Source organism: Pelophylax lessonae, assembly GCF_965119305.1.
Source record: "Pelophylax lessonae genome assembly, chromosome: 7".
In the NCBI taxonomy this organism is placed as follows: domain Eukaryota; kingdom Metazoa; phylum Chordata; class Amphibia; order Anura; family Ranidae; genus Pelophylax; species Pelophylax lessonae.
In genome coordinates this window covers 214,568,500-214,594,229 of record NC_138774.1, presented here as the reverse complement: position 1 = coordinate 214,594,229, position 25,730 = coordinate 214,568,500, and the positions used below count along the sequence as shown (strand labels likewise).

At 44.7% G+C, this 25,730-nt stretch overlaps 1 protein-coding gene across 1 annotated transcript in view; it reads left to right on the top strand.

Annotated features, from left to right (window-relative positions):
* The window catches only part of CLIC3 (chloride intracellular channel 3), a 71,384-nt gene that overhangs the window by 28,586 nt on the left and 17,068 nt on the right, over nucleotides 1–25,730 (top strand). Inside the window, exon 2 of the mRNA XM_082262695.1 lies at nucleotides 23,623–23,732. Coding sequence (XP_082118821.1) covers nucleotides 23,623–23,732 — 110 coding nt within the window. The remainder of the gene's footprint in view (nucleotides 1–23,622; nucleotides 23,733–25,730) is intronic.

The following is a 25,730-nucleotide window of genomic DNA, read 5'->3' as shown; positions in this document are numbered from 1 at the left end:
GCCCGTTTGTGGTGCTGACGGCAGTGCTGCATGTCTGCGAAAGAGCAAAAAGTTGCGTGCACTCCCACAATGCACAAGTGTGAACAAGGCCTAAGCCTGGGTTCACATTGTAGCGGGTCCGGGTACATGCGTACCATGCAGCCACATTAAAAAAAAAGGGTCAGGGACTTTTTCCCTGCGTTTTCCCCAGGTACAGCAGTCCCTTCAAATGACTGGGCTGTTGTGTCTGGGTAACCGCAGCACGTGGTAGCCGCTACAATGTGAACCTAGGCTTAGTGTCCAATATACAGAATCAAAACAGTACACTATGGGAAAAAAAATGTAAGTAATACAAAATGTATAGTAAAATAAGTGATTTGCTGTTTTAAAGGAAAGTGTAACGACAGTGCCTTGAAAAAACATTCATACCCTTGAAATTTTCCACATTTTGTCATGGTACAACCAAAAACGTAAATGTATTATATTGGGATTTTATGTGGTAGACCAACACAAAGAGAAAATTGTGAAGTGTTAGAAAAATGATAAATGTTTTTAAAATTCTTTAATAATAAATATATGAAAAGTGTGGCGTGCATTTGTATTCAGCCCCCTTTACTCTGATACCCCTAACTAAAATCTAGTGGAACCAAATTGCCTTTAGAAGTCACCTAATTAGTAAATAGAGTCCACCTGTGTATAATTTAATCTCAGTATAAATACAGCTGTTCTGTGAAGCCATCAGAGGTTTGTTAGTAAACCTTACTGAACAAACAGCATCATGAAAGCAGAGTTCCGGCCTCAAAATCGAAACAATTGATTTTGGGCCATCCGCTTGCTGAGTGCCAATGGATGCTCCCGATTTTTTTTTTTTTTTTGGTCACTTACCTTGTTATTGAAGAAAATATAGTCACCTTCCTTCTACTTCCTCCCTCTGCGGCCGCGGCCCGCGCAGACTCTTCCGGCTTGCGGTGACTCCTGGGAGCTGAACGGCATCACTCCCAGTAGTCAATGCAGCTGTGCAGGGATGCCGCGCCTGCATCGGAAGTGACGAGCGGAGCCGGTGCAGGGCATTCTGGGACTCCGACGTCACCGAAGAGGATGCAGAAGAGGACGCGCTGGCTTCAGCTGCCCACACCTGAGATGGCAGCGCTGGAGAAGAAATTTTCAAGGTAAGTATTTCTTCAAAAAGGTAAGTGCGACCCGGGACAGTTCAGAGGCTATCCATTGTGGAATGTACTAGCCTTGACTGTCCTGGGGGTATTTTTATCTAAATTTTACCCCCGAGGCCGGAACTCTGCTTGAAGGCCCAGGAAAACACCAGACAGGTCAGGATAAAGTTGTGGAGAAGTTTAAAGCAGGGTTAGGTTATAAAAAAATATCCCAAGCTTTGAACATCTCACAGAGCACTGTTCAATCCATCATCTGAAAATGGAAAGAGTATGGCACAACTGCAAAGCTACCAAGACATGGCCGTCCACCTAAACTGACAGGCCAGGCAAGGAGAGCATTATTCAGAGAAGCAGCCAAGAGGCCCGTTGTAACTCTGGAGGAGCTGCAGAGATCCACAGCTCAGGTGGGAGAATCTGTCCACAGGACAACTATTAGTCGCGCACTCCAAAAATCTGGCCTTTATGGAAGAGTGGCAAGCCATAGTTGAAAGAAAGCCATAAGAAGTCCCGTTTGCAGTTTGCAAGAAGCCATGTGGTGGACACAGCAAACATGTGGAAGAAGGTGCTCTGGTCAGATGAGTCCAAAATTTAACTTTTTGGCCTAAAAGCAAAATGCTATGTGTGCTGGAAAAATAACACTGCATATCACCCTAAACACATCATCCCCACTGTGAAACATGGTGGTGGCAGCATCATGTTGTGAGGATGCTTTTCTTCAGCAGGGACAGGGAAGCTGGTCAGAGTTGATGGGAAGATGGATAGAGCCAAATACAGGGCAATCTTAGAAGAAAACCTGTAACAGTCTGCCAAAGACTTGAGGCTGGGGCAGAGGTTCATCTTCCAGCAGGACAACAACCCTAAACATACAGCCAGAGCTACAATAGAATGGTTTAGATCAAAGCAGATTCATGTGTTAGAATGGCCCAGTCAAAGTCCAGACCTAAATCCAATTGAGAATCTGTGTCAAAACTTGAAAATTGCTGTTCACAGACACTCTCTATCCAATCTGAAAGAGCTTGAGCTATTTTGCAACGAAGAATGGGCAAAAATGTCACTCTCTAGATGTGCAAAGCTGGTAGAGAAATCCCCCAAAAAGACTTGCAGATGTAATTGCAGAGAAAGGTGGCTCTACAAAGTATTGACTCAGGGGGCTGAATACAAATGTACGCCACACTTTTCACATATTTATTTGTAAAGAATGTTTGAAAACCATTTATTATTTTCCTTCCACTTCACAATTATGTGCCACTTTGTGTTGGTCTATCACATAAAATTCCAATAAAATACATTTACGTTTTTGGTATAAACATGATAAAATTTGGAAAATTTCAAGGAATATGAATACTTTTTCAAGGCACTGTAATAGAATGTTTATTATTACAGATTAAGAACAAGGTAAAAAGAATTAGGTAATCAAAGAGATTACAAACTGTAGTAACCAAAGCTGCACTCCTCACTTGGATTACCGCTATTACAATATTTTCTTGTTTTACAAATCCGAAATGTGTTTAAATAGAATATCGGGACAATGTGGAAATACATTTGCATGAGGAAATGGTAGTTCTGATGATGAGAAATACAGTATATATGTATATATGTATATAGTATATATGGCTGATAACTATAGAGGGAACAGTCACCTCTATGCCTCCCAACTTTCTGAGATGGGAATGAGGGACACCAGTTAGCAAAAGTATGTAGGCATAGGACACACCTCCTGCCACACCTAACTTAAAGGAGAATAGTACAAAAAAATCAATTGATTAAACCCACAACTGCTTTTGTTACCACTACTTTTCCTTTATATTGGCCTTTAGAATTTACAAATTCAGCAATTTAGAAATTGGATGAATGTTTTTAGCACTGTAAAACCAGGGCTTTTTTTTCTTTGGAAAAGGTGCAGCTACTCCTTTCCTCCAAATCACTCCTTGTCTCCACCTCCGACCCACCTCTCTGAGCACTGTTCCTTGGTTCCACTTCCTACCCTCCTCTGAGCACTGTCCCTTGGTTCCACCCCCTACCCACCTCTGAGCACTGTCCCTTGGTTCCACCCCCTACCCACCTCTGAGCACTGTCCCTTAGTTCCACCCCCTACCCACCTCTGAGCACTGTCCCTTGGTTCCACCCCCTACCCACCTCTGAGCACGGTCCCTTGGTTCCACCCCCTACCCACCTCTGAGCACTGTCCCTTGGTTCCACCCCCTACCCACCTCTGAGCACTGTCCCTTGGTTCCACCCCCTACCCACCTCTGATCACTGTCCCTTGGTTCCACCCCCTACCCACCTCTAAGCACTGTCCCTTGGTTCCACCCCCTACCCACCTCTGAGCACCGTCCCTTGGTTTCACCCCCTACCCACCTTCCAGTACCACATGTTATACAGAATACAGAACCAAGTAATCTGTATGGAATTTGATACAGATAACTAGAAATGCAATAAAATAAATCCCCTGCAGCCAACAATAGACCTCCCCCCATGAATAATAGTCCCCCCCAGCAAGAAAGATCCACCCAGCAACAATAGATTTCCCCAGCAACAATAGAGCTGCCACAAAAAATACCACCCACCCCAGCAACAATAGTCCCCCACTAGCAACAATAGATTTCCCAGCAGCCAGCAACAACAGACCCCTCCTGCACAGTAGATCCCTCCCAGCTACAATTAGATCCTCCGCCCGCAACAAAAACCTCCCCAGCAACACTAGAACCCCCTCCCCACAACAATAGATCTCTCCAGAGGCCAGCCATAGATCCCCCCGCAGCCAGCATCAGTAGACCCTCCAGCACACTCTGATACCCCTTGCCACTACATACATTCTGTGCCGGGACTGCGTTCTCCCATGTACCCGCTGGAAAAAAGCCCTGTGCAAAACCTTGTTTGATAGATAAATAGTGCACTTATATACAACTTTTTAGATCAGACCAAAATTAGGGACAAATAGGGAGGAAAGAGGGACAGAGGGACTTTGATCCGAATGAGGGACAGTCCCTCGAAATCTGGGAGCTATAGTCTCCTCTCTGTATCTGGAGTCCATAAGCACATGTCTATTTTGCCTAATTTAAAATGAGGACCTTAGTACACAAAAAGCAATTTTGTGCCCATATAACCTGAATAACAATGATGGGAACAGCTGAACGAACCATACATAACCTTATGTAGGATATGAAGGTGGAATGGTACTAAGTGGATCTCATCATGGCCATAATCTAGTTTTTGGTGGCTAAAAGAGCTCTTCCAGCCAAACAGTTAATGAGGATTAATTGTTTAATAAATACATTGCTATTATCCTATTAGCATAATGGTTGCATTTTTGAAAGCTCCCATCCCTACTGTTACATAGTTACATAGTTTGTGAGGTCGAAAAAAGACATCAATCCATCCAGTTCAACCTTATATTATACATTGTATACCCCTCTATGTTGTGGTCTTTAAGGTGCCCAACTAATAGTTTTTTGAAACTATCGATGCTCCCTGCTGATACGACTGCTTGTGGAAGAGAATTCCACATCCTTACTGCTCTGACAGTAAAGAACCCCCTACCTATTTTAAGCTTAAACCGTTTTTCCTCAAGTTTTAGGGAGTGGCCACGTGTATTATTGTATTCCCTTTCTCTGAATAGTTTGTTCCTTATGCTAGGGTCACCAGTACAGTATTTGTAGATTGATATCATATCCCCCTCAATCGTCTCTTCTCCAGAGAGAATAAGTTCAGTGCTTGTAGTCTTTCCTCATAGCTGATGTCCTCCATTCCCCTAATTATTTTTGCTGCCCTTCTCTGGACTTTCTCCAGTTCCAGCACATCCTTCCTGAGGACCGGTGCCCAGACCTGGACGGAATACTCCAGATGTGGCCGGACCAGAGTCTTGTAGAGTGGGAGAATAATCTCTTTATTTCTGAAGTCAATCCCCTTTTTTATACAACCCAGTATTCTGTTGGCTTTGCTTGCAGCCGCTTGGCATTGCATGCCACTGCCAAGCCTGTTGTCTACCAGTACCCCCAGGTCCTTTTCCATCCTAGACTCACCCAGAGGTTCCCCCCCTAGGGAGTAGCTTGCTTTCTGGTTTCTGGCACCCAGTGCATTACTTTACATTCTTCAACATTAAACCTCATCTGCCATGTAGTTGCCCACCCCATAATTTTGTTCCGATCCGCTTGTAAGTTTTCCACATCTTGCATAGAAGATATTGGCATGCTTAGTTTATTATCATCCGCAAATACATGTGCCAATGGGCTTTGCACAGAGTTGGTGACAAAACTTCCTTGCCTCCTACTTGCCCTTTAGACTACAAAGGCCTCAGGCCGCAGTGGGTTCCTTATAGTTAGGGCTACAAGACTGTGGAATTCTCTACCACAAATTGTAGTAACTGCGGGAAGTATGTCTACTTTTAAAAGATATATAAAATATTTCCATTCTGAGAGCCACAACACCATTTGGGGGAGAGAGGAGTCTGTGTGTCAATCACCCACCTGGAAGAACAGCCCACGATCTGGGGACCCGAGTGCTAGGAGCCGGGAGACATTATATCCAAGCCTGTTTTGATTCCTTGTTGGCGTACGCCATCAGGAATCCACTTTGTCTGGTAAGTGAGTCTTCTTACCACTTGAGCACCAGCGGTGAACAGCGAGGGAGCACAATACTGTCACTAATATACAGAGACTTTCTTTTCACCATTGCATTGCACTATTGCACCTTGCTTAACCACTTGCCGACCGCCGCACGACTATCTACGTCGGCGGTCAGCCCCTCACAGGCAAACTAACGTAGGGCTACGTTGCTTGCTTGTGAGGGTCTAGGGAGCGAGCGCGCGCCGCCGGAGGCGCGCTCCCGCTCCCGCGTGGTCACGGACCCCCCCGCGCGTGTGACCAGCGGACCCGATGTCCGCCGGCCACTCGGTGATCGGCGGGGGAGAGGGAGAATGTCAGGCAGCTTGTGTAAACAAGCCACCTGTCATTCTCCTCGCTGTAAAGACACTGATCACATGGATCTAGTATGTAGATCCGTTGATCAGTGTCCTTACAGCTCAAGCCACAGCCAATCACAGTAGAAAGCACGCCCCTAGGGACACACACAGCCCCTCCCTCCCAAATAAAGTTAACCCCTTCACTACCAGTGTATTTTTACAGTAACAGTGCATATATATAGCACTGATTACTGTAGAAATATCACTGGTAACCCCAAAAGTGTCAAAAATGTCAAAAAATCTTTCCCTTTGTTAGTAAACGCGATAACTTTTGCGCAAACCAATCAAAATACGCTTTTTGCGATTTTTTTTACCAAACATAGGTAGCATAAAACAAATTGGCCGAAAATGTTAAAAAATTTAGATTTTTACATTTTTTTGGGGGGGAATTTCATATAAAAAAATGTGAAAAATATTGTTATTTTTGCAAAATTGACGCTCTTTTTTTGTTTATAGCGCGTGATCAAAAAATCGCACAGGTGATCAAATACCACCAAAAGAAAGCTCTGTTTGTGGGAAAAAAAGGACGCCAAATTCGTTTAGGTACAGCGTCGCACGACCGCGCAATTGTCCGTTAAAGTCACGCAGTGCCGAATCGCAAAATACCCGCTGGTCGGAATGGGGGTAAAATCTTCCGGGGCTTAAGTGGTTAAGAGACTCTTCCCGCACTATTGTACTAAAGTTTTTTCCTCTTCCATTTTACAACATTTTAATAAGTTTTTAATATTTATAGAATTGGAATATAAATTGCTTATTTATCAAAGGTTTTATATGATGGTAGTATTTTAGGCAACTTTTATTGCTATCATTTATTGGCCAAATACGATATAGTGGGCAAGCAATTCCCGCACTATACATGATACTGTTTTTTATCTATTTTTGAATATTTATTCCATAAAATAGTTGCATTTACAATATTGTTAACATATATGAAAGGGATAGCGCAGTTTTTTTCTGAAAATCTATCGCTGGTCATAACTATTTATAGTTATTCAAAACGTGCAGCTTACCACATAATACATACACCATAGGCGCGCAGTTATCTTTACTATCACATTATACTTTTAAAAGACTCTTGGATGTACATCTCAAGGATCATAACATTCAGGGGTATGGGAAATGATTACAGCCACACACACCTACACAGGTTGAACTGGATGGACTATTGTCTTTATTCATCCTCCACTACTATGTAAAAAAGCAAATCGCCTCAATGGTGACATCTCCTTTCTGTGCAGACCAACTATGCCCATCCCACTACCGCCTCCCAGATTGCAGGCCAGAACCTCCCACTGCAAGTCTCATTTCAGCATTCAGCTGTGCATCAGAATTCAAAATAAAGACATGTTTTCAATGATTGCCACTTGGAAAAATCTAGTTATGTCATTGGAAGGCAGTCAAACTTGTATGCTTGCCAGAACATGTATCCTTCTCACATACAATATGCAGATTTTGCAACGATGTGGTAACTATGCAAAAACAGTATAAATACATCTGAATTGTACCGTATGTACTGTATATATAACCACACCATTGCTTTTCTATATACTTGATAACATAAGGTAGACAAAGCTTCTGCTGTATAAGATGGGCAGTACAACTGGCATGATGGTTTCTGGTTTGGCATCAGAATGCGCCGTCGGAGGGTGTGGTGAGAATAATTAAAGATGACGCCGCTAATTAAATGACTCATTTAGGGGACCCTCCCTGGATGAGGTTTATGCGAGCTCTTTACTCTGCTTGTTGGAATATAACAATGGAAAATAACTACAGAGGAGCACTTCCGTTTCCATTTATAAACTTGCAATAAACTACTTCATGTAATACAGCTGATGTAACCAGCATAAGAAACCAGATCGTGTGAACCAAACAGAACCTCCTCTCTTTCAGTCCACCTCCAGCTGGGGTTTGTGGGAAGACAATATGAAGACAGATTTTGGAGCTTTGCTTTTTCTGGCTAAGCTCTACCAACTGCCATTTAGTGTCCAATGTCTGGCCCCAGGAGTCTCACTGAGCACTAAAATGGAAGTTGGCAAGGCTAAGCCTGGAAGTTACTGGAAGTCAGGCCACAATAAAGTTAAACTAAATCAGAGAAGATGTTTTTTTCTGGGTAATAAAGCAGCAGGAAGCTTGTTGTAGTTGCAAGTAGGTATTGCTTTAAATGCAGCACTGTTTTTTTTAAAGTGGTATTAAAACAAAAATGTAATATATTGCAGCCTGCCAATTCTTAAATGTGGTTGTTTAAATAGTTTTCTGTTTTTAGCCTTTTTTACTTTATTTTCACCATCTAGTAGATTTATTGCTTTCAAGTTGTGTAGCAAAAATGGCAGTTAGAGGTTTGGGACAAACCATTCACCAATAATAGGGGTGCTTACAATGGTTAGTCTCAATGCATATGGGTTTAAATACCGTAGCTGTAAAAACTGTTTTACAGTGTGTGTTAGCTAGAGTCTGATTTTATTTGTTAGTCAAATCCATCTAAATCTGCTAGTACATCTAATACTACCCTCTCTGCAGATAAACATGCCCCGAACTTGAAAGAAATTTTAAGCATAGGGCATACATGACAGGGTGGAAGGAAAACCAGGCAGTAGGGCTTAAATTAGTTGTTGGGATATGAAAGGTCAGGACTCTTATGGTCAAGCAGACGAGGTGATGGGGAGGAGCAGGAGAGAGAGTAGTTGGAGGGGAGGAGTGAAGAGACTTTACTTGCAGACTGGAGATCATAGAAGAAATTTCTGTCTGGCCATCTCCTGCGTTTTGGGCCTGTTGATAGAGAACAATGAGTGAGTTGGAGCTTCTATTAAATCAGCTCAGAGCTGCTGTACATGGCCCTGAATGGGTAGAGAGCCAGGTATCACCTTCACTGGCAAGGGTTCAGGCAGGACCCCCCTCAGTCAGGGCCTGCACCACACGGGCTCGGAAGTCTTGGTCTCCGGTGTGCCTTAGCTCAGAGGACCCTCCAGGCCCACCTGCTAAACAATTGCCTGCTACTGCGGGTGGTGGTCCTGGGAGGAATCCCCATCCAAGGCAAAGCCCATAAGAGAGAGGAGCTCACCATGCTGCAGCCATGGTCCCCTCATCTGTAGTCTGGTCCCAGGTGCAGGAGGCTGGCACTGCTGGCGATGAGCTGGTCAGCATGCCAGCTCGGCATAGAAGATTCTGCACAGCGGGCCGGTCTCTAGGTGCGGCCAGCGGCCCTCATTCTGAGGGAGAACAGCTGCATGGGATATCCGGCTCCCCTGCTTGGGGAGCCCAGTGGTTGAGGGGGAATGCCTACAGGTCCAGACGTTCTCTTTTTTTTTTTTTATTCGAGTAAGGTCTTGGGTAAGTATTTGGGGGGGAACAATACAAATGCTGGGGCATTTTTTCCTTTAATGCAGGAAATGCATTATGGTAAAAAAAATATCATGCCTTTACAACCACTTTAACTGCTTCCGGACTGCCCCATGCATATAAACTGGGGCAGGACGGCCGTTCAGCGCGAAATCACGCACCTGTACGTCTTCTCTTCTTTTGCGTCTGGGGCGCGCATGCGTCCTGCCAGTGACCCACTCCCACTGTGATTGGACACAGCGGGAGCCAATCAGTGGGTCCAGGAAGCCCGATGTTTGCCGGCACCTGGCGGTTGTTTCCGAGAGAGGCAGAACGGCGCTCTGTCTATGTAAACAAGGCAGATCACCGTTCTGTCAGAGTAGAATATAGAGATCTTGCGTTTCTGCTAAACAGGAAGATGAATCTCTGTCTTCCCCCCAGTCAAAGCACCCCCACACATTTAGCGAGTACTCCCAGGGAACACATTTAACCCTTTGATCACCCCTGATGTTAACCTCTTTCCTGCCAGTGTCATTAGTACAGTGACAGTGCAATTTTTTTTTAGCACTGATCACTGTATTGGTGTCACTGGTCCCTAAAAAGTGCTACTTAGTGTCTGATTTGTCCACCACATTGTCGCAGTCCCGCTAAAAATTGCTGATCGCTGCCATTACTGGTAAAAACAAAAAAAATGAAAACGCCATAAAAATTTCCCTTTTGCACAAACCAATCAATATACAATATGGGAAAAAAAGGACATTTTCTTTTGGTACAGTGTTGCATGACCGTGTAATTGTCCGTCAAAGCAACACAGTGCTGTATCGCAAAAAAAGGCCTGGTCATGAAGGGGGGTAAACCTTCCGGGGCTGAAGTGGTTAAGGGTTGGTGAGATGCAATATATTATTTCTTTGTTTTTGGATTTAATATTGCTTAAACTATCTGTGGTCAGGTATATTGGCAGGCAAAGTCCTCTCTCAGCCAGATATCAAGTAGAATAAGATTACCTGAACTATGTACAAATATTTGCCTGCGCTGTCTGATCTCACTACCTGAGCCATTTACAGCGGAAAGCATTCAGCAGATGGCACGTGCTTCATGACTTGTGAAATGTGATACTGACTGCACAATAACTAGTGGCCTGGAGGCTGCAATATGTCAGACAATTGCAAACAAAGCGACCAGTTTAAAATATACATGTGGTAATAATGCACAGAACTTAATTCTGGAATGTTAGGGTCCATTCATTGTAGCATGGTCTTTTTTTTTTTGCCATGCATCAAGGTGCATTGGTTAGGGCAGCCCATCACCTTAAAGCGGAACTAAAATCTGATATTAAAAAACTGTGAGTAGGCACACTGTTTACTGCTAAAGAGACATGCAATAAAATAAACCTATCTGCCCATTCAAGTCTTCTGTAGAATATACAGTACACTGAGCTGCGCATGCTCAGGTTACATTCGGGCACAGTGCCTGTGTGCTGGGCGGATTGCACTTCTGCACATACTGCCTCACCCAGTGCTGGCCAATCAAGTTGGCTGAAGACTGGCACTCAGAAAAAGCCAGGGAGAAGATGCCGGCGCCAGTGTGGGACCTCATGGGTGTCGGACCGTTGATGCATAAGTAAGTATAACGTAGTTTAGTTCCAATTTAAATGGGCTGCCTAACGCACAAAAACCCGTCAAAAATGGTTCACATATCAATTCTGACAGCGTGCCACACTACAATGCTCATTAATCAGAATGAATGGCACTGCATTACACCAAGGTGTGTCATGCGCACTGCTATGGCTGTAGACAAACAGGAGCGCTACTCTTACTCTGTATGCTGGGGTTGGGTCTCAGTATTCTTTTCTTATTCTGTATGGATGGGCGCTGCACAGTAGCACTTCCCTTCCCTGTATGCACAATGTTATTCTCAGTATCTGTTCTTTTTATGTATGGAAGGATACTTCAAATAAGAGTTTCTGTTTTCCCACATGGAGGGCATGAGGCTTGCAAAACAGTGGACTTTTTATTTGGCATAGAAGCAGGGCCAGTGCAAGGATTTTTGCCACCCTAGGCAAAATAAACATTGCTGCCCCCCCCCCCCCCCCCATATGCTCTCCCACCCCCCATCCCAAGTTGCTGAAGGGGTTAAAACCCCTTCAGTGACTTACCTCAGTGCTGAGTTAGGCTCTGCCTACTCTCCTCTCCCCATGACGGCAGCCAACGGGGGAGACCTAATGCGCATGCGCAGCAATGGCCGCACACGCGCATTAGACCTCCCCATAGGAAAGCATTATTGAATGCTTGTCTATGGGGATTTCGGTGACGCTGGAGGTCCTCACATAGTGTGGCTTGCTGTAGCACTCAGACGGCACAGCATGAGGAGTGCTACATCGGCCGGCCCATTACTGATTCCAGGTGCAGGATGCCGGCGCCCCTGCTAAGTTGCGCCCTAGGTAGCGCCGGCCCTGAATAGAAGGTCCACTTTAAATGCATTGTATAACCTCCGGTTATGGTGACCAGACGTCCCCCCATTTCTGGGAATGGTCTCCGATTTTAGGAGGCTATACCTGGATAAAAAGTGTCCCAGATGTTTTCCCAGTTTCAAAGATGGCATTCCCCATCTCTTCCCAGTTTAAATAAGGGTATCCCCAGCTTGCCACACTCTAATTTGACCACCAGCCTTTTAAGAACCTTTGACATTGCTGTAATTTCCTAGCTTGGACCTGTGGGCAGCTCTGGCTAATAGGCATCTCATTTGCCCCCCAACCACATCTCCTTGTATCTTTGCTGGCAGGAATAGGAGTCCTGCTCTAAGTCGCCTGATAATTCAGGTAAGCTGTGAAGAATGGACAAAGAGGGATCCGAGCTTAAGCGGTTGCAAGAAAAAAGTTGCAGGGGTGAACAATACTGAAAAGGGAGTGCAGGGGGGCAGTTTGGAGGAGAAGGATTTGGGGGGAGGGGTCAGCAGTGAGCAGCAAAGTACCAGTATTTTAGGACTTCTGTATCTTTAGTAAAATTATCCTTTTATTAAATTATTCCCACCCTTCTGAGTCCAGCCCACCAGCTCTAAGGCTGGCCATACGTTATACAATTTTCATGTACAATTTTCTTTAGATTTACCAAAAGCATATACTATGGGGTCATACTCAACTACTTTCTATTTTTTATGCAGTCATAAAGGCCCTTGCACTACATCAATGATGATAAATCTTAAGGAAATTTAATTGGAAAATTGTATAATGTATGACCAGATTTATACTCATTTTCCTCCTCGATCCAGCAATCTTTGCTGCATGGCCTTGCCCAGTTTCTCCTCCCTGTTTAGACAACCTCTTAGTGAACATGTGAGCCGTAGCCCCATTCAATTCTATGAGCAATCCATACTCATGCCAGCCTATAACTTGGGTTGCCACCCATCCCACATAATACAGGATGATCCCGGATTTCAAACTAACATGCTACATCCTGTATTCATTCAATACAGGCTGCCTGCATTCTAGCAACCAATACAGGACAAAATGCAGCCTGCATTGAATGAATACAGGATATAGTATGTTAGTTTGAAATCTGGGGCCATCCTGTATTATGTGGGATGGGTGGCAACCCAGTGTCCTCGATGATGGGGTTTCTGATGTCTAGCATCCTTGATTGCTGGGACGCTGTCAACTTCTGAAGCCTAGAGACCATGGTTGCTAGGACACAGGTGGCTCCTGCCATATAGCATCCTTGGTTGCTAGAACTCAGGAAGGCAACATTCATGTAGCAGCTGAGTTCTAGCAACCAAGGATGCTATATGGCAGGAGCCACCTGTGTCCTAGCAACCATGGTCTCTAGGCTTCAGAAGTTGACAGCATCCCAGCAATCAAGGGTGTAAAAGAAGGGGGATCCAATGTAAAGAGGGGGCTTCTGATGTGAGAAGGGGGAGCTGTGATGTATAGGGAGTTCCTGATATGAAGATGGGACTCTGATGTGAAGGGGGAGATTCTGATGTCAAGGAGGGGACTCTCCCTATGGCACAAAGAATGGGTGTCACCATTATTTAGTGTAGATGTCATTGTCCTTCAAACCATTAAAGATAGTTCAGAAGAACCTATTTATACAGTTTTTACTTGTCTCTGTAACCTCACTGTTGTCGCATTCTTTTCTTTATGCAACTATCTTGCATATATTGTACTAATACTTAAAAACCCAATAAAAGTTTTGTGAAATAAAGTTCAGCATGGCGCCCTCTACTCCCCCCTATTCCAATTTCTGTCCAGAGAAGGTGGCAATCCTACCTACAGAGGACCAGCATAGTACAGCTTACCCATGCAGGGAGGAAGGTAAGTTGGTAGACTGTTTTTAGAAGGCAGCTGAATTAAAGGACAATTGGACAATTATTTCAAAGGCGCACCTTTTATTTTTAAGTACTCCTTACCCTTGCACTCTGTATGCTGGGAGTGCAGCAGTCAGGAGTGTGCAACATATAGCACAAGAATACAGAGTGCAGTGATTAGGGATATGTAGCATACCATGTGTGCAGGGCTGTCTTTAACACAGGGCAAAAGGGGCAGCTGCCCCGGGCCCAGTCATTGTTGTGGGTCCCAAAGCAGCTGCCCCTTGAGCCCGCACTGTCTGCAAATAGTTGATATGAGAATTTGATTTGGGAGGGCCCAAGAAAATGTTTGCCCAGGGTCCAATCAATATTAAAGATGGCCCTGCATGTATGTGATATACTTCTGACCTACTGTTTACACTGTGCTGGATGGTACATAGCCCCTGCTGCTGTAGATTACATATTTCTGGAAATTGCTCTGTATGTTACACATTTGTGCCAACTATACTCTGTACTCTTGGATGTACAAGGCATACTCCTGATCATTGCACTCTGTGCATTATATACTTCTGGCTCCTGCACTCTACATGCTGTACTTGTATTACATACTCCTGACCAAAGTCTTTATTACGTCTACAGTTGCTGGCTGCTAAAAAGTCTCTGACTATTGTAATGAGGTTTTCAGCAAAAACTTTCCATGTTTATTGGCTTTGTTTCCCACGTTTGTTAGTCCTTATAGCGATGCTTCAAACCCAGGCATTCAGCGGTTTTCGGTGCATTTTTCTTCTTGATACCCTCAAGGCATCCCTTCTAATTATGCATATGCATCTTGGTGATTCCTGATTGAAATAGGTTTGTTTTGTCTTTTACCACTTGACCTCCAGAAGATTTATCCCCCCCCCCCCTTCATGACCAGGCCATTGTTTGCGATATGGCACTGCGTAACTTTAACTGACAATTGCACAGTCGTGCAACACTGTACCCAAATAAAATTTATGTCATTTTTTTCATTATGTCATTTTTCTTCCCCACCAATTTTTTCACCACTGCGTTTTTATTTTTTTTTACACTATAAACAAAAAAAGACTGACAATTTTGAAAAAAAAAAATATATATATTTTTTAGTTTCTGCTATAAAACGCATCCAGTTAAAAAAATGTAAAAATCAAATTTCTCCATCAATTTAGGCCAATATGTGTTCCGCTATGTGTTTTTGGTAAAAAAAAAAACAAATCCCCAAGAGGGTATATTAATTGGTTTACATGAATAATATAGCATCTACAAACTATGGGATATACAGTATTAATGGAATTTTTATTTATTTATTTATTTATGCTAGTAATGTTCTATCAGATTTCCCTACCCCATCAGATTTCCATACCTACGTCATTTCCGGTTGAGATCAGCTGTGGATTCGTCATGCAGCAGCTTGTAGCCGCATCACACGTCCTATTGGGCATGCGCAGAATAGGTAGGGAATTTTGATAACATCATATGGGGTCAGACAAAAGTCCTAGTGTGCATGCGCCGGCGCATGCGCACCAACGGGTCGGGCAGCGGGATCTCTTATAACAAACATCCATCCGATCTCCATGGCCCACACTGCGCCGAGCCGACAATCCAATCTCCATGCCCCACAATGTGCCGAGCCGACAATCCAATCTCCATGCCCCACACTGCGCCGACCCGACAATGAGAAAGTGGGCGTGCGTGTGTGGGTAGGGAATAGGATTGTCCCATTGACGGCTCGGCGCAGTGTGGGCCATGGAGATCGGATGTATGTTTGTTATAAGAGATGCCGCTGCCCAATCCGTTGGTGCGCATGCGCTCGCTCATACGCAGTAGGACTTGAGCCTCACCCCTTACAATGTTATCAAAATTCCCTACCTATTCCTACCTATACCTATATTATTTATGCGCAGTAGGATGTGTGACATGGCTACAGCTGGTGCATGACGAACCCGCACAGGAAATGACGTAGGTAGGGAAATCTGATGGGGTAGGGTTTTCAGACAGAACAGCAGCAATTAGCAACTTATAGCGGGACTGCGATATTGTGGCGGACAGTCGGACACTAACTGACACTTTTAAAACTTTGCAGGAGCCAGTGACACCAATGCAGGGATCAGTGCTAGAAAAATGCAGTGTCACTGTACTAATGACACTGGCTAGGAAGGGTTAAACATCTAGAGTGAGCAAAGGGTTAACTGTGTCTAGCCAGTGTTTTTGTGTACACAGTGTGCTGCTTTCACTAGGGGAAGAGATCGATTCTAGTCCCTGCTTTGCAGAGACACAGAATGCATCCCTTCCCTCCTGTCAGAACTGAGATATACTTTCTTTATGTAACCATGTCTCAGTTTTCTATGTTTTAATGGTGATCTGCAGGAGCCGGAAGACATTGAGTGGCCGGCGCCTGCTGATCGGCTTCTGCTGTGAATTATGTTTTGTTTTGTCATATAGCAATATGTAAATTATCACAGCAGAAGTGGCACGCGCACGCCCCCTGCAGGCGGAAGTGCAGGATCATGTATATATAGGTGATCCTGCGCACAGCTGCCGCCCTGTAGCAATAAAGGTGCTAAAGGGCGGTCAGCAAGTGGTTATACCTTTTAATGTCTGCCTCTTGTCCCACAAAATCGGTGACCAATTGTTTAAGGGTTCTTTAAAAAAAGGGGGCGTGATTTTGTGGGTGTGGCTACAAATAGGGTTGTGATGTAGGTGTGGCTACAAATGGGGGTGTGCTTTTAGGAGTATGGAAAAAGTAGGCTTGGTCAGTATAGCGTCCCTGGATTTCATTTTTTAAATCTGGTTGTCTTACCTTTTTGTGCATACGATAGGCCACAGACCTCACACAGTTTTCACTGCATCATGCACCACCTCTTATCACCGTGTAGACTTTTCTCCTTGGCTAAAATCTTTTTTTGATATAACAATATAAACAACAACTTCAATAGATAGTAATAATTACATTTTAAAAAAAAGGGATTTTATCAGGGATTTGATCGGCATTTCGATGGGGCAATGTTTTTAAGGATACAACATTCCATTGATCGTTGATGCTGAACCAGCCTAATTTCGATCCATGTATTGACAGAGTGGTTGTACAGATGTCAAAATCTACCGATTGATTTCTATACAACTGTCATGTCAGTGTATTCTGACAGTTGGGATTAGTGATCGACCAATATCGGTTTTTCATTGCCGATACCGATACCAATATTTTGGCCATTGCATATCTGTACCAGCCGATATTGGCCGATATTTTTGTACAGTTACAGGTACTGTTGTGGAGGGATCTGGGGGTCTAAAAGACCCCAAACCCCTCCTCTGCACTTAGAAGCATTCAAAACTCCAAGTTTGGCTGTTTTGAATGCTGTCATTTTTTTTCAATCTGTCGCAGAGTAGCCGGAAGTGATGTCATGACATCACTTCCGGGTTTTTACATGGAGACCCGATCAGAGCCGAATGTGGCTTTGATCGGGTCTTTAGGGGCAGTGCAGGCTGGTCTCCTGGTGGGACGTGAAACCCCGGGCGAGCCGCGGAAGGCAGCGGGGGAGGGGGGGGAACGTCCCTTCCCGCTCCTTGTAATAACAGCCAAGCGGCTTCTCAGCAGCATTGGTTGTCATTACAAGACAGCCGACCGTCGGCTATGGAAGCCGGTACCGGGATGATGCCTCTAGCTGCAGGCATCACACCGGTACAAGCATATTCCCGAAATATCAGCAATATCGGTAACCTTGGTGGCCGATTCCGATATATCGGGGAAAGTGCATATCGGCCCTCGCTAGATCGGCTTTGCCGATAATCGGTCGATCACTAGTTGGGATGTCACTGCTGTCCGAATACAATAACTCTGCAGGGAGGATTTCCCCATACACCTCAAATGTGTGGATGGGGGATTCGAGTAATTATTATTTTTTTTAATGAAGAAAAATTAATTATCTATGGGCTTCTTTAGACTTGAGACTGTCCCTGAAATTAGAGGACATTTAACAACTGTAGATTGGTGGTTAGATCCCAAATCAAGATTTTCTGGATCTCTGTAAAAGACACACAGACGAGGCATTGTCTCCCCAACCAAGGCAGAGACGGGTGTTGTGGTGGCAGAACGGGATCCCAGCACTAACCGGTTTATCGAGTCAGTCTTGCAGCCGACCCCAGTTGTGTATTCTCCTTCCGGAGCAGCATGCACCCCATGGGTGGGACGGCTAGGTGTGATCTTGTGTGTTCATTGCCGACATTCAGGTGTTTAACAATACAATGAGTACACCCCTTCGCATGTTTGTCATTCCTCAGATTTTATTTCAACATAAGTCATAAGATTCTTGAAGGGAAAAAAGGAAACTAAGGCACCTACAGAGACATGTCATGCATTCCAGAAACATGAGGCTTAACAGCTAGGCCAAGTGACAGCGAGTGGTGTAGTATGAAGCTCCACAGTCCACCAACCAGACCCAATTTTCTTTACTGGCAGCTTCCAAAAAAATTTTGCAAGGCAACATATCTCAGAAGAACACAGCAATGACAAGATCTTTCTACAGTTATTATTGTATATATTTATATGCCCCCCCGCCTTGTGGTTGGCATAAAGAGCTTATGAATTATATCCGCTGTTAGATTATTTAGGCATCACCACACATCTCCACAGGATTTATGAATGGCATTGGGCAGATGGAAAAAGAAAAGATAGCCTCCAATGGTACAGTAACCAAAAAAATCCTTTAATTTTAAATGTGTGAGTGGTTTTCTACTTTTTAATACATTTTAAATGAGCACATAATATAGGGTAATGCCAGGTATGTCTCGACTTTGTGATAGACTGAATGTCTCACCACTCCTGGATACCTTGCCAAACCTCCACATTCACTTCCAGTTCCGGTCCCGACGTCAACCTCAACACGCCACACAACCCCACTGTGACGCGTTTCATCACAAGTTGATGAAACGCGTCGGAGCTATCTTTTCTTTTTCCATCTGCCCAATGCCATTGATGAATCCTGTGGAGAAGTGGGGTGATGCCTATATATTCTAACAGCGGATATAATTTATGAGCTCATTATGCCAACCACGAGGGATTGAGGCATATAAATCTGGTGAGTGCGTGTCTGCTGCTGGGGAGAGGGATCACCCGTACACGCGAGGTGGTGTGTGGTTTCAACAAGGGAAGATTGGAAGACCTAATTAACTTGTTTGCACAATTTATTGGGTGGACATTTTAACACTATTAATTGGTGGACTTAACTTTTTTATTGATGGACACTTTATTTTAGGTCACAGCGCTACTTTAAAGTGACACATTTGCGCTTTGAATATTGATGTTGTATATGAATTTTACCAGTGGCGGCAGAGAGAGAGAGAGAGATAAACACAAATTTTTGATTAGTATATATTGTTTTGGTGTAAATTTATAGCACTTTATCTGGGGACCAGAGTTGTATAAAGTACTCGAAAACCATACTTGAGTAAAAGTACAAGTGCTCGATCAAAAAGTGACTTGAGTAGAAGTGGAAGTGCTCGATCAAAAAGTGACTTGAGTAGAAGTACTAAAGTATTCAACATTTTTTGTACTTAAGTATTGCAAGTAGTTTTTTTAAAAATTTTGCTACTCAAGTACTGAAAGTAAAAGTACCAGTAGTTTTGAAAAAAAATTGCTACTCAAGTACTGAAAGTAAAAGTACAAGTACTGTGTTATGTAGTTATTAAAGAAAGAAGTCAAAAGTTTGAACATCAGATTTGTTTTTTATTATTTCAAATGCAGCTTTTATTTATACATACAGTATCATTTATTTTCGTATGCGCTGATAATACACATGTTTTGAGCTTCATGAAACCTGCCATCTACTCTTCTGGCAGTGGTAATTTTTATAATTGTAACGAGTAACTATGCAGCACAAAAAAAAAATATTGGAGTAGAAGTATTGAAATCATGGAAAAAAATGTAGTGAAGTAAAAGTGGAAGTAGGAGAAAAAAATTCTACTCTAGGAAAGTACAGATACCGCCTTTCGGTACTTAAGTACAGTAGTGAAGTAGTTCTACTTAGTTACTATACATCTCTGCTAGGGACATTCTTTGGGACTCCTGTTTGTTAAAGTTTAAAAGGTTTGGGTTATTTATATGTATAATTTGGAATTTTTTGTACATGGGGGCAGCCATATTTGCTCATTACATTGATTTAAAAGCATGGAAAAATAATTGTTCTTCTCTGTTCCTTTCTTTCAGTGCATATCTATGTGACTTTAACGCTAGGTTCACACCTATGTGTTTTTGCAGGCAGTGTTTGCGCAGGCACGGCCGCCCATTCAAATGTCGTGCTTACGTTTCCACAAAAAAAGGTGCTGGTCGCAGGGAAATCGCATGGTCTTATTGACCATGTGATTTTCCTGTGTGTCCCACACCCGCACTGCGATTTTACATGCCTGGGGGTGCCATTTAGTATGGCAGTTCATGTTCACTGCGGTTGGTTGCAGTTACCCACAGCCACATGCAGAACTGTGAACCTAGCCTAAAGAGGAATTTTAGTCCCCATTATGATGGCCCGGCCCACCCTCTCTGGTGCTGCCATTTTTCTGTGGTTCCCACACCCGCACTGCAATTTCACACCCACACCGGCTCTTCCTGTGGTTCCTACACCCGCACTGCGATTTTACATGCTTTGGGGTGCCATTTAGAATGGCAGTTTGTGTTCACTGCGGGTGGTTGCGGTCAGAGACAGCCACACGCAGAAGTGTGAACCTAGCCTAAAGAAGAATTTTGGTCCCCATAATGCTGGCCTGGCCCGACCTGGCCCACCCCCTCTGGTGCTGCCATTTTCCTGTGGTTCCCACATCCGCACTGCAAATTTACATGCTTTGGGGTGCCATTTAGAATGACAGTTCGTGTTCACTGCGGGTGGTTGCGGTCAGCCACACGCAGAAGTGTGAACCTAGCCTAAATAGGAATTTTAGTCCCCATAATGCTGGCTTGACCCGCCCTCTCTGGTGCTGCCATTTTCCTGTGGTTCCCACATCCGCACTGCGATTTTACCTGCCTGGGGGTGCCATTTAGAATGGCAGTTTGTGTTCACTACGTGTGGTTGTGGTCACCCACAGCCACACGCAGAAGTGTGAACCTAGCCTAAAGGGGAATTTTAGTCCCCATAATGCTGGCCCGGCTCAGGCCCGCCCTCTCTAGTGCTGCCATTATTGAAAATCCTAGCCTTGTACAGATGCCTTGAAGGGCTCTGCCCATCTTTCAGGACCTGGCAGTTACCTGTGGCAAATCTTTGCACACACAGGGTGTTCTACACATGCGCAGACCGCAGAGATTCGGCATCCTCTATTCCTGTGGTGTGTTTGCAACCCCTGTACATGCGTATGTAGGCAGGGACAGGCTAACCCATTTGGCAGGGACAGTGCTTAGCATCAGGGAAAAGTCCTGGATGAGTAGGGAAAGTATAGGGGGACCACGCTGTCTCTTCTTAAGGAAGCCTCCCGTTTGAGTGTGGGTAGGGTGGGTAACCTGTACAGACTGCACCTGCCTACACATAGATATTCTGCAGGCCTCTGCCAGGTCCAAATGTCCTGTGGCATATCTGTGCATGCGTGAAATCATGTGGCATTCGCCGTTAGAGGCACCAGGAAAGCCCAGGAAAAAATGCGGTGCTGCCCAGGGGCTGACTGGCAACTTTCAGCTCAGGGGGCAAGTACAAACCAGAGGCCCATGGTGCAGCGACTCGGCCCCCCTCCCCCTCTTCCTCTTTCCGGCCTCCTCCTGACCCCCATTCCAGGCTAAAACTCTGGTCCAGGTACTCTCTACTCACAAGTTTAATCTGGTTTCCCGACCTGACCAGCAGGGGTGGTTGGGGGGAGCTGGGACAGCTCAGTCAGGGCTGGCCGGAGGAGGAGAGTCTCCAGTGGGGCACGGAATCGGCCTCTGCTCAGACACAGTTTACACCATCCATACTGGGGGGAGGGCTGCACTCTGTCCTTGTCTTCATCCCGCACTCAGTAGGTCAGTGGCGGGGGCTTTTTACTTCTCTTCACCAGGAATCCTCTAGGCATGTCTGTGGCAGAAGCAGTGCAGCCTTTTTATGGGGCATCAGAGTGGCCCGAGGGGCAACTGCCCCCCTGCCCCCTGGCCCAGTCCTCCCCTTGTGCTGCCACACAAACAAAATAAGGAACGATTTTTTACATTCTTGTTCACATGGGTGACCTTCACCCGAAAGAGGAGTTCTGCTTGCCTGTCTCCCCCCACCCCTACTTAACTTCTTAATGACCTCCCCACATACATATACTGCAGCAGGGTGGCCCTTTAGCGTAAAATCACTTACCTGTACGTTATTTTCTTTCTTCCTGGTCTGGGGTGCGCACGCGCGCCGCCGGCAAGCCGCTCCCTATGTGATTGGACACAGTGGGAGCCAATCAGCAGATCCAGTAGACCCGATGTCCGCTGGGACCCGCAAATTGTTCCCGGGGCCAGACAGAACGGGGTCTGCCTATGTAAACAAGGCAGATCGCCATTCTGTGCCAGTAGAAGACAGAGATCTTGTGTTTCTGCAAAGCAGGAACACGGATCTCTGTCTTCTTACTGTACAATACCCCCCCCCCCACACACACACACACACAGTTAGCAAGCACTCCCAGGGAACACATTTAACCCTATGATCGCCCCTGATGTTAACCCCTTGCCTGCCAGTGTCATTAGTACAGCAACAGTGTATATTTTTTAGCACTGATCACTGTATTAGTGTCAATGGTCTCTAAAAATGTGTCAAAATTGTCACCTGTGTCCGATTTGTCCGCCGCAATGTCGCAGTCCCGCTATAGGTTGCTGATCGCTGCCATTACTAGTAAGGGAAAAAAAAAAATCTATAAAAATTCCATTAAAATATCCCATAGTTTGTAGACGCTTTTACTTTTGCGCAAACCAATCAATATACGCTTATTGGGATTTTTTTTTTTTTTTTTACCCAAAATATGTAGCAGAATATATATTGGCCTAATTTGATAAAGACATTTGATTTTTTTAAATTTTTTTATAGCAGAAATTAAAAAACATTGTTTTTATTTTTCAAAATTGTCGCTCTTTTTTTGTTTATAACCCAAAAAAATAAAAAATACCGCAGAGGTGATCAAAGACCAGCAAATAAAAGCTCTATTTATGGGAAAACAGGACATCAATTTATTTATGTACATCGTCGCACGACCGCACAATTGTCAGTTAAAGTACCACAGTGCCGTATCTAAAAAAAAAAGGCCCGGTCATCTGAAGTGGTTAAAGCCCCAAAAGTGGAACTTCTGCTCATCTGCTTCCTCCCCCCCCCCCCCCTCCGGTGCCACATTTGTCACCTTTCAGGGGGGAGGGGGGAACGGGTACCTGTTTTTGAGAGGTACCCTGTCCCCACTCCTGGGGGACAGCGCCGTGGCACAGTCCCTCAGAAGTTCCTTCCCCTTTCTCCTTCCCCCCGCCGCTGAGCCGATGAGAAATGAGAATGCGCAGTGCACTTGGCGCATGCGCAGTAGGGAACCGGCTGTGAAGCCGAAAGGCTTCATTGCCGATTTCCCTTAGAGTGAATGGCGGCGACAGCACCCAGCAGCCGATCCAAAAATCGGCTGGGGTGCCGACCTCGCGGGCTCCCTGGACAGGTAAGTGTCTATATATTAAAAGTCAGCAGCTACAGTATTTGTAGCTGCTGACTTTTATTTTTTTTTTCCACAGCTGGAACACCGCTTTAATGTCAGAAACAGAGAAAACGATGTAACATCAGACAGCAGTGTGCATTGCATAAACAGGACATCCTATCTGCAATTCAAAATTCTGTGTTTTTGGCATGGCTGTGTAAATCTCAGGACTGGATAGGCAAAAGTACATGATTAAGGAATATATGAGCTCGTTCTGATAACTGTTTCTCCTTACAGGCCAGCGATGACGGTGAAAGCATCGGGAACTGTCCATTCAGTCAAAGGCTATTTATGATCCTCATGCAAAAAGGATGCCCCTTCACCCTGACCACAGTGGACATGAAGAGGTAGGTACACTGCTCAGATCAAAATCTACATCCTAAATTATCACAGAAACCTAAAGCTGAACTCCTTTACATTGTAGCAAAGTGTCATTTCTTCAGTGTTGTCACATGAAAAGATATAATAAAATATTTACAAAAATGTGAAATTGCTTTAACCACTTAACGTCTAGCCACGTAGGTCTACGTCGGCTGACTTTGCGGGGTTATAGCGGGATGATGCCTCTAGTTAGAGGCATCATCCCGGTACCGTGGTTTGAAGCCGATGGTCGGCTTTCCGTCGGTAATGACCGATGCTCGGGAGCCGCTCGATCGTTACCCGGGGGGGGCGGGAGGGGACGTCCCCCCCCCCTCCTGCCGCCTTCCGTGGCTTTGCTCAGGGGGCTCCCGTCCCACCGGGAGCCCCGAGCACCCAGCACGTCCGCCGGCTGGATGGAGTCCCGATGAATGCCGGAAACTGCATCGATCGGGTCTCCGATGACGTAACCCGGAGGCGGCGTCCATGACGTCACTTCCGGGTTACTGTGCTGCAAAAGGCGGCAGATTTGAAAAACGGCTGTATGCAAAAATGCCGTTTTCGGCGTTTTGCATACAGGGAAGTGTAATGGAGGGGTCTAGGGTCTTTTAGACCCTCGATCCCTCCATAAAGAGTACCTGTCACTACATATTGGTGTCACAAGGGATGTTTACATTGCTTGTGACAGCAATAAAAGTGATCAGATTTTTTTTTTTTAAAAAACCTGTAATAAAGTTAAAAAAAAAGAAAAAATAAATAGGAAAAAAAAAAAAATTTAGCCGCCCCCATCACCGTTAGCTCGCGCACAAAAAAAACGTATACGCAAGTCGAGCCGCGAATGAAATCGCTGTTCAAACCACACGTGAGGTATCGCCGCGATCGCCAGAGCGAGGGCAATAATTTTAAAAAAAGAGCTACACTCTAACTCTAAACTGGTAACCGTTAAATAAATTTAAAGCGTCGCAGATTGAGATCTCTATTGACCGTAGTTTGTCGCCATCCCACGGGGGGGGGGGGGGGGGCGCAATTTTAAACCGCAACATGTTGGGTATCTATTTACTCGGCGTGACATCATCTTTCACAATATAGAAAAAAAATGGGCTAACTTTACCGTTTAGTGTTTTTTAAATGCAGTGAAATGTGATTTTTCAAATTTTTTCAAAAAAAATGGCGTTTTAAAGACTGCTGCGCAAATACCGCGTGACAAAAAATTTTGCAATGACTGACATTTTATTCTCCAGAGTCTTTGCTAAAAATATATATATATATATATATATATGTTTGGGGGTTCTAAGTAGTTTTCTAGGAAGAAATACTGGTTTTAACTTGTGAACAAAAAGTGTCCAAAATAGGGCTGGTGGTAAAGTGGTTAAAGGGTGCCTGTCATTTATGTAGGCAGCCATATTGTAGTCAGAGGTTTCCTTCTTTCACTGCAAACAAGTAACCTCATTCTTTCCATGTCCCTCATTCGTAGGTAGAACTTAAAGACTTAAATTTGGATGGACCCAAAATTTTATAAGGAGGGCAGGTACACTTGAAGCTAGGTACAAACCTTGCTAAGGGCCTATTTATATTTATGCATAGCAGGATAGCATTACAGCCTCAAGTCTTTTTGAGAATGATGCTACAAGCTTGGCACACCTATTTTCGGGCACTTTTTCCCATTCTTCTTTGCAGGACCTCTTAACCTCCATCAGGTTGGATGGGGAGTGTAGGTGCACAGCCATTTTCAGATCTCTTTAGAGATGTTCAATTGGGGTCAAGTCTGAGCTCTAGCTTGCCCACTCAAGGACATTCACAGAGATGTCCGGTAGCCACTCCTTTGTTATCTTTGCTGTGTGCTTAGGGTTGCTGTCCTGTTGGAAGATGAACCTTCACCCCAGCCTGAGGTCCAGAGTGCTCTGGAGCAGGTTTTCATCAAGGATGTCTCTGTACATTGCTGCATTCATCTTTCCCTCGATCCTGACTAGTCTCCCAGTTCCTGCCGC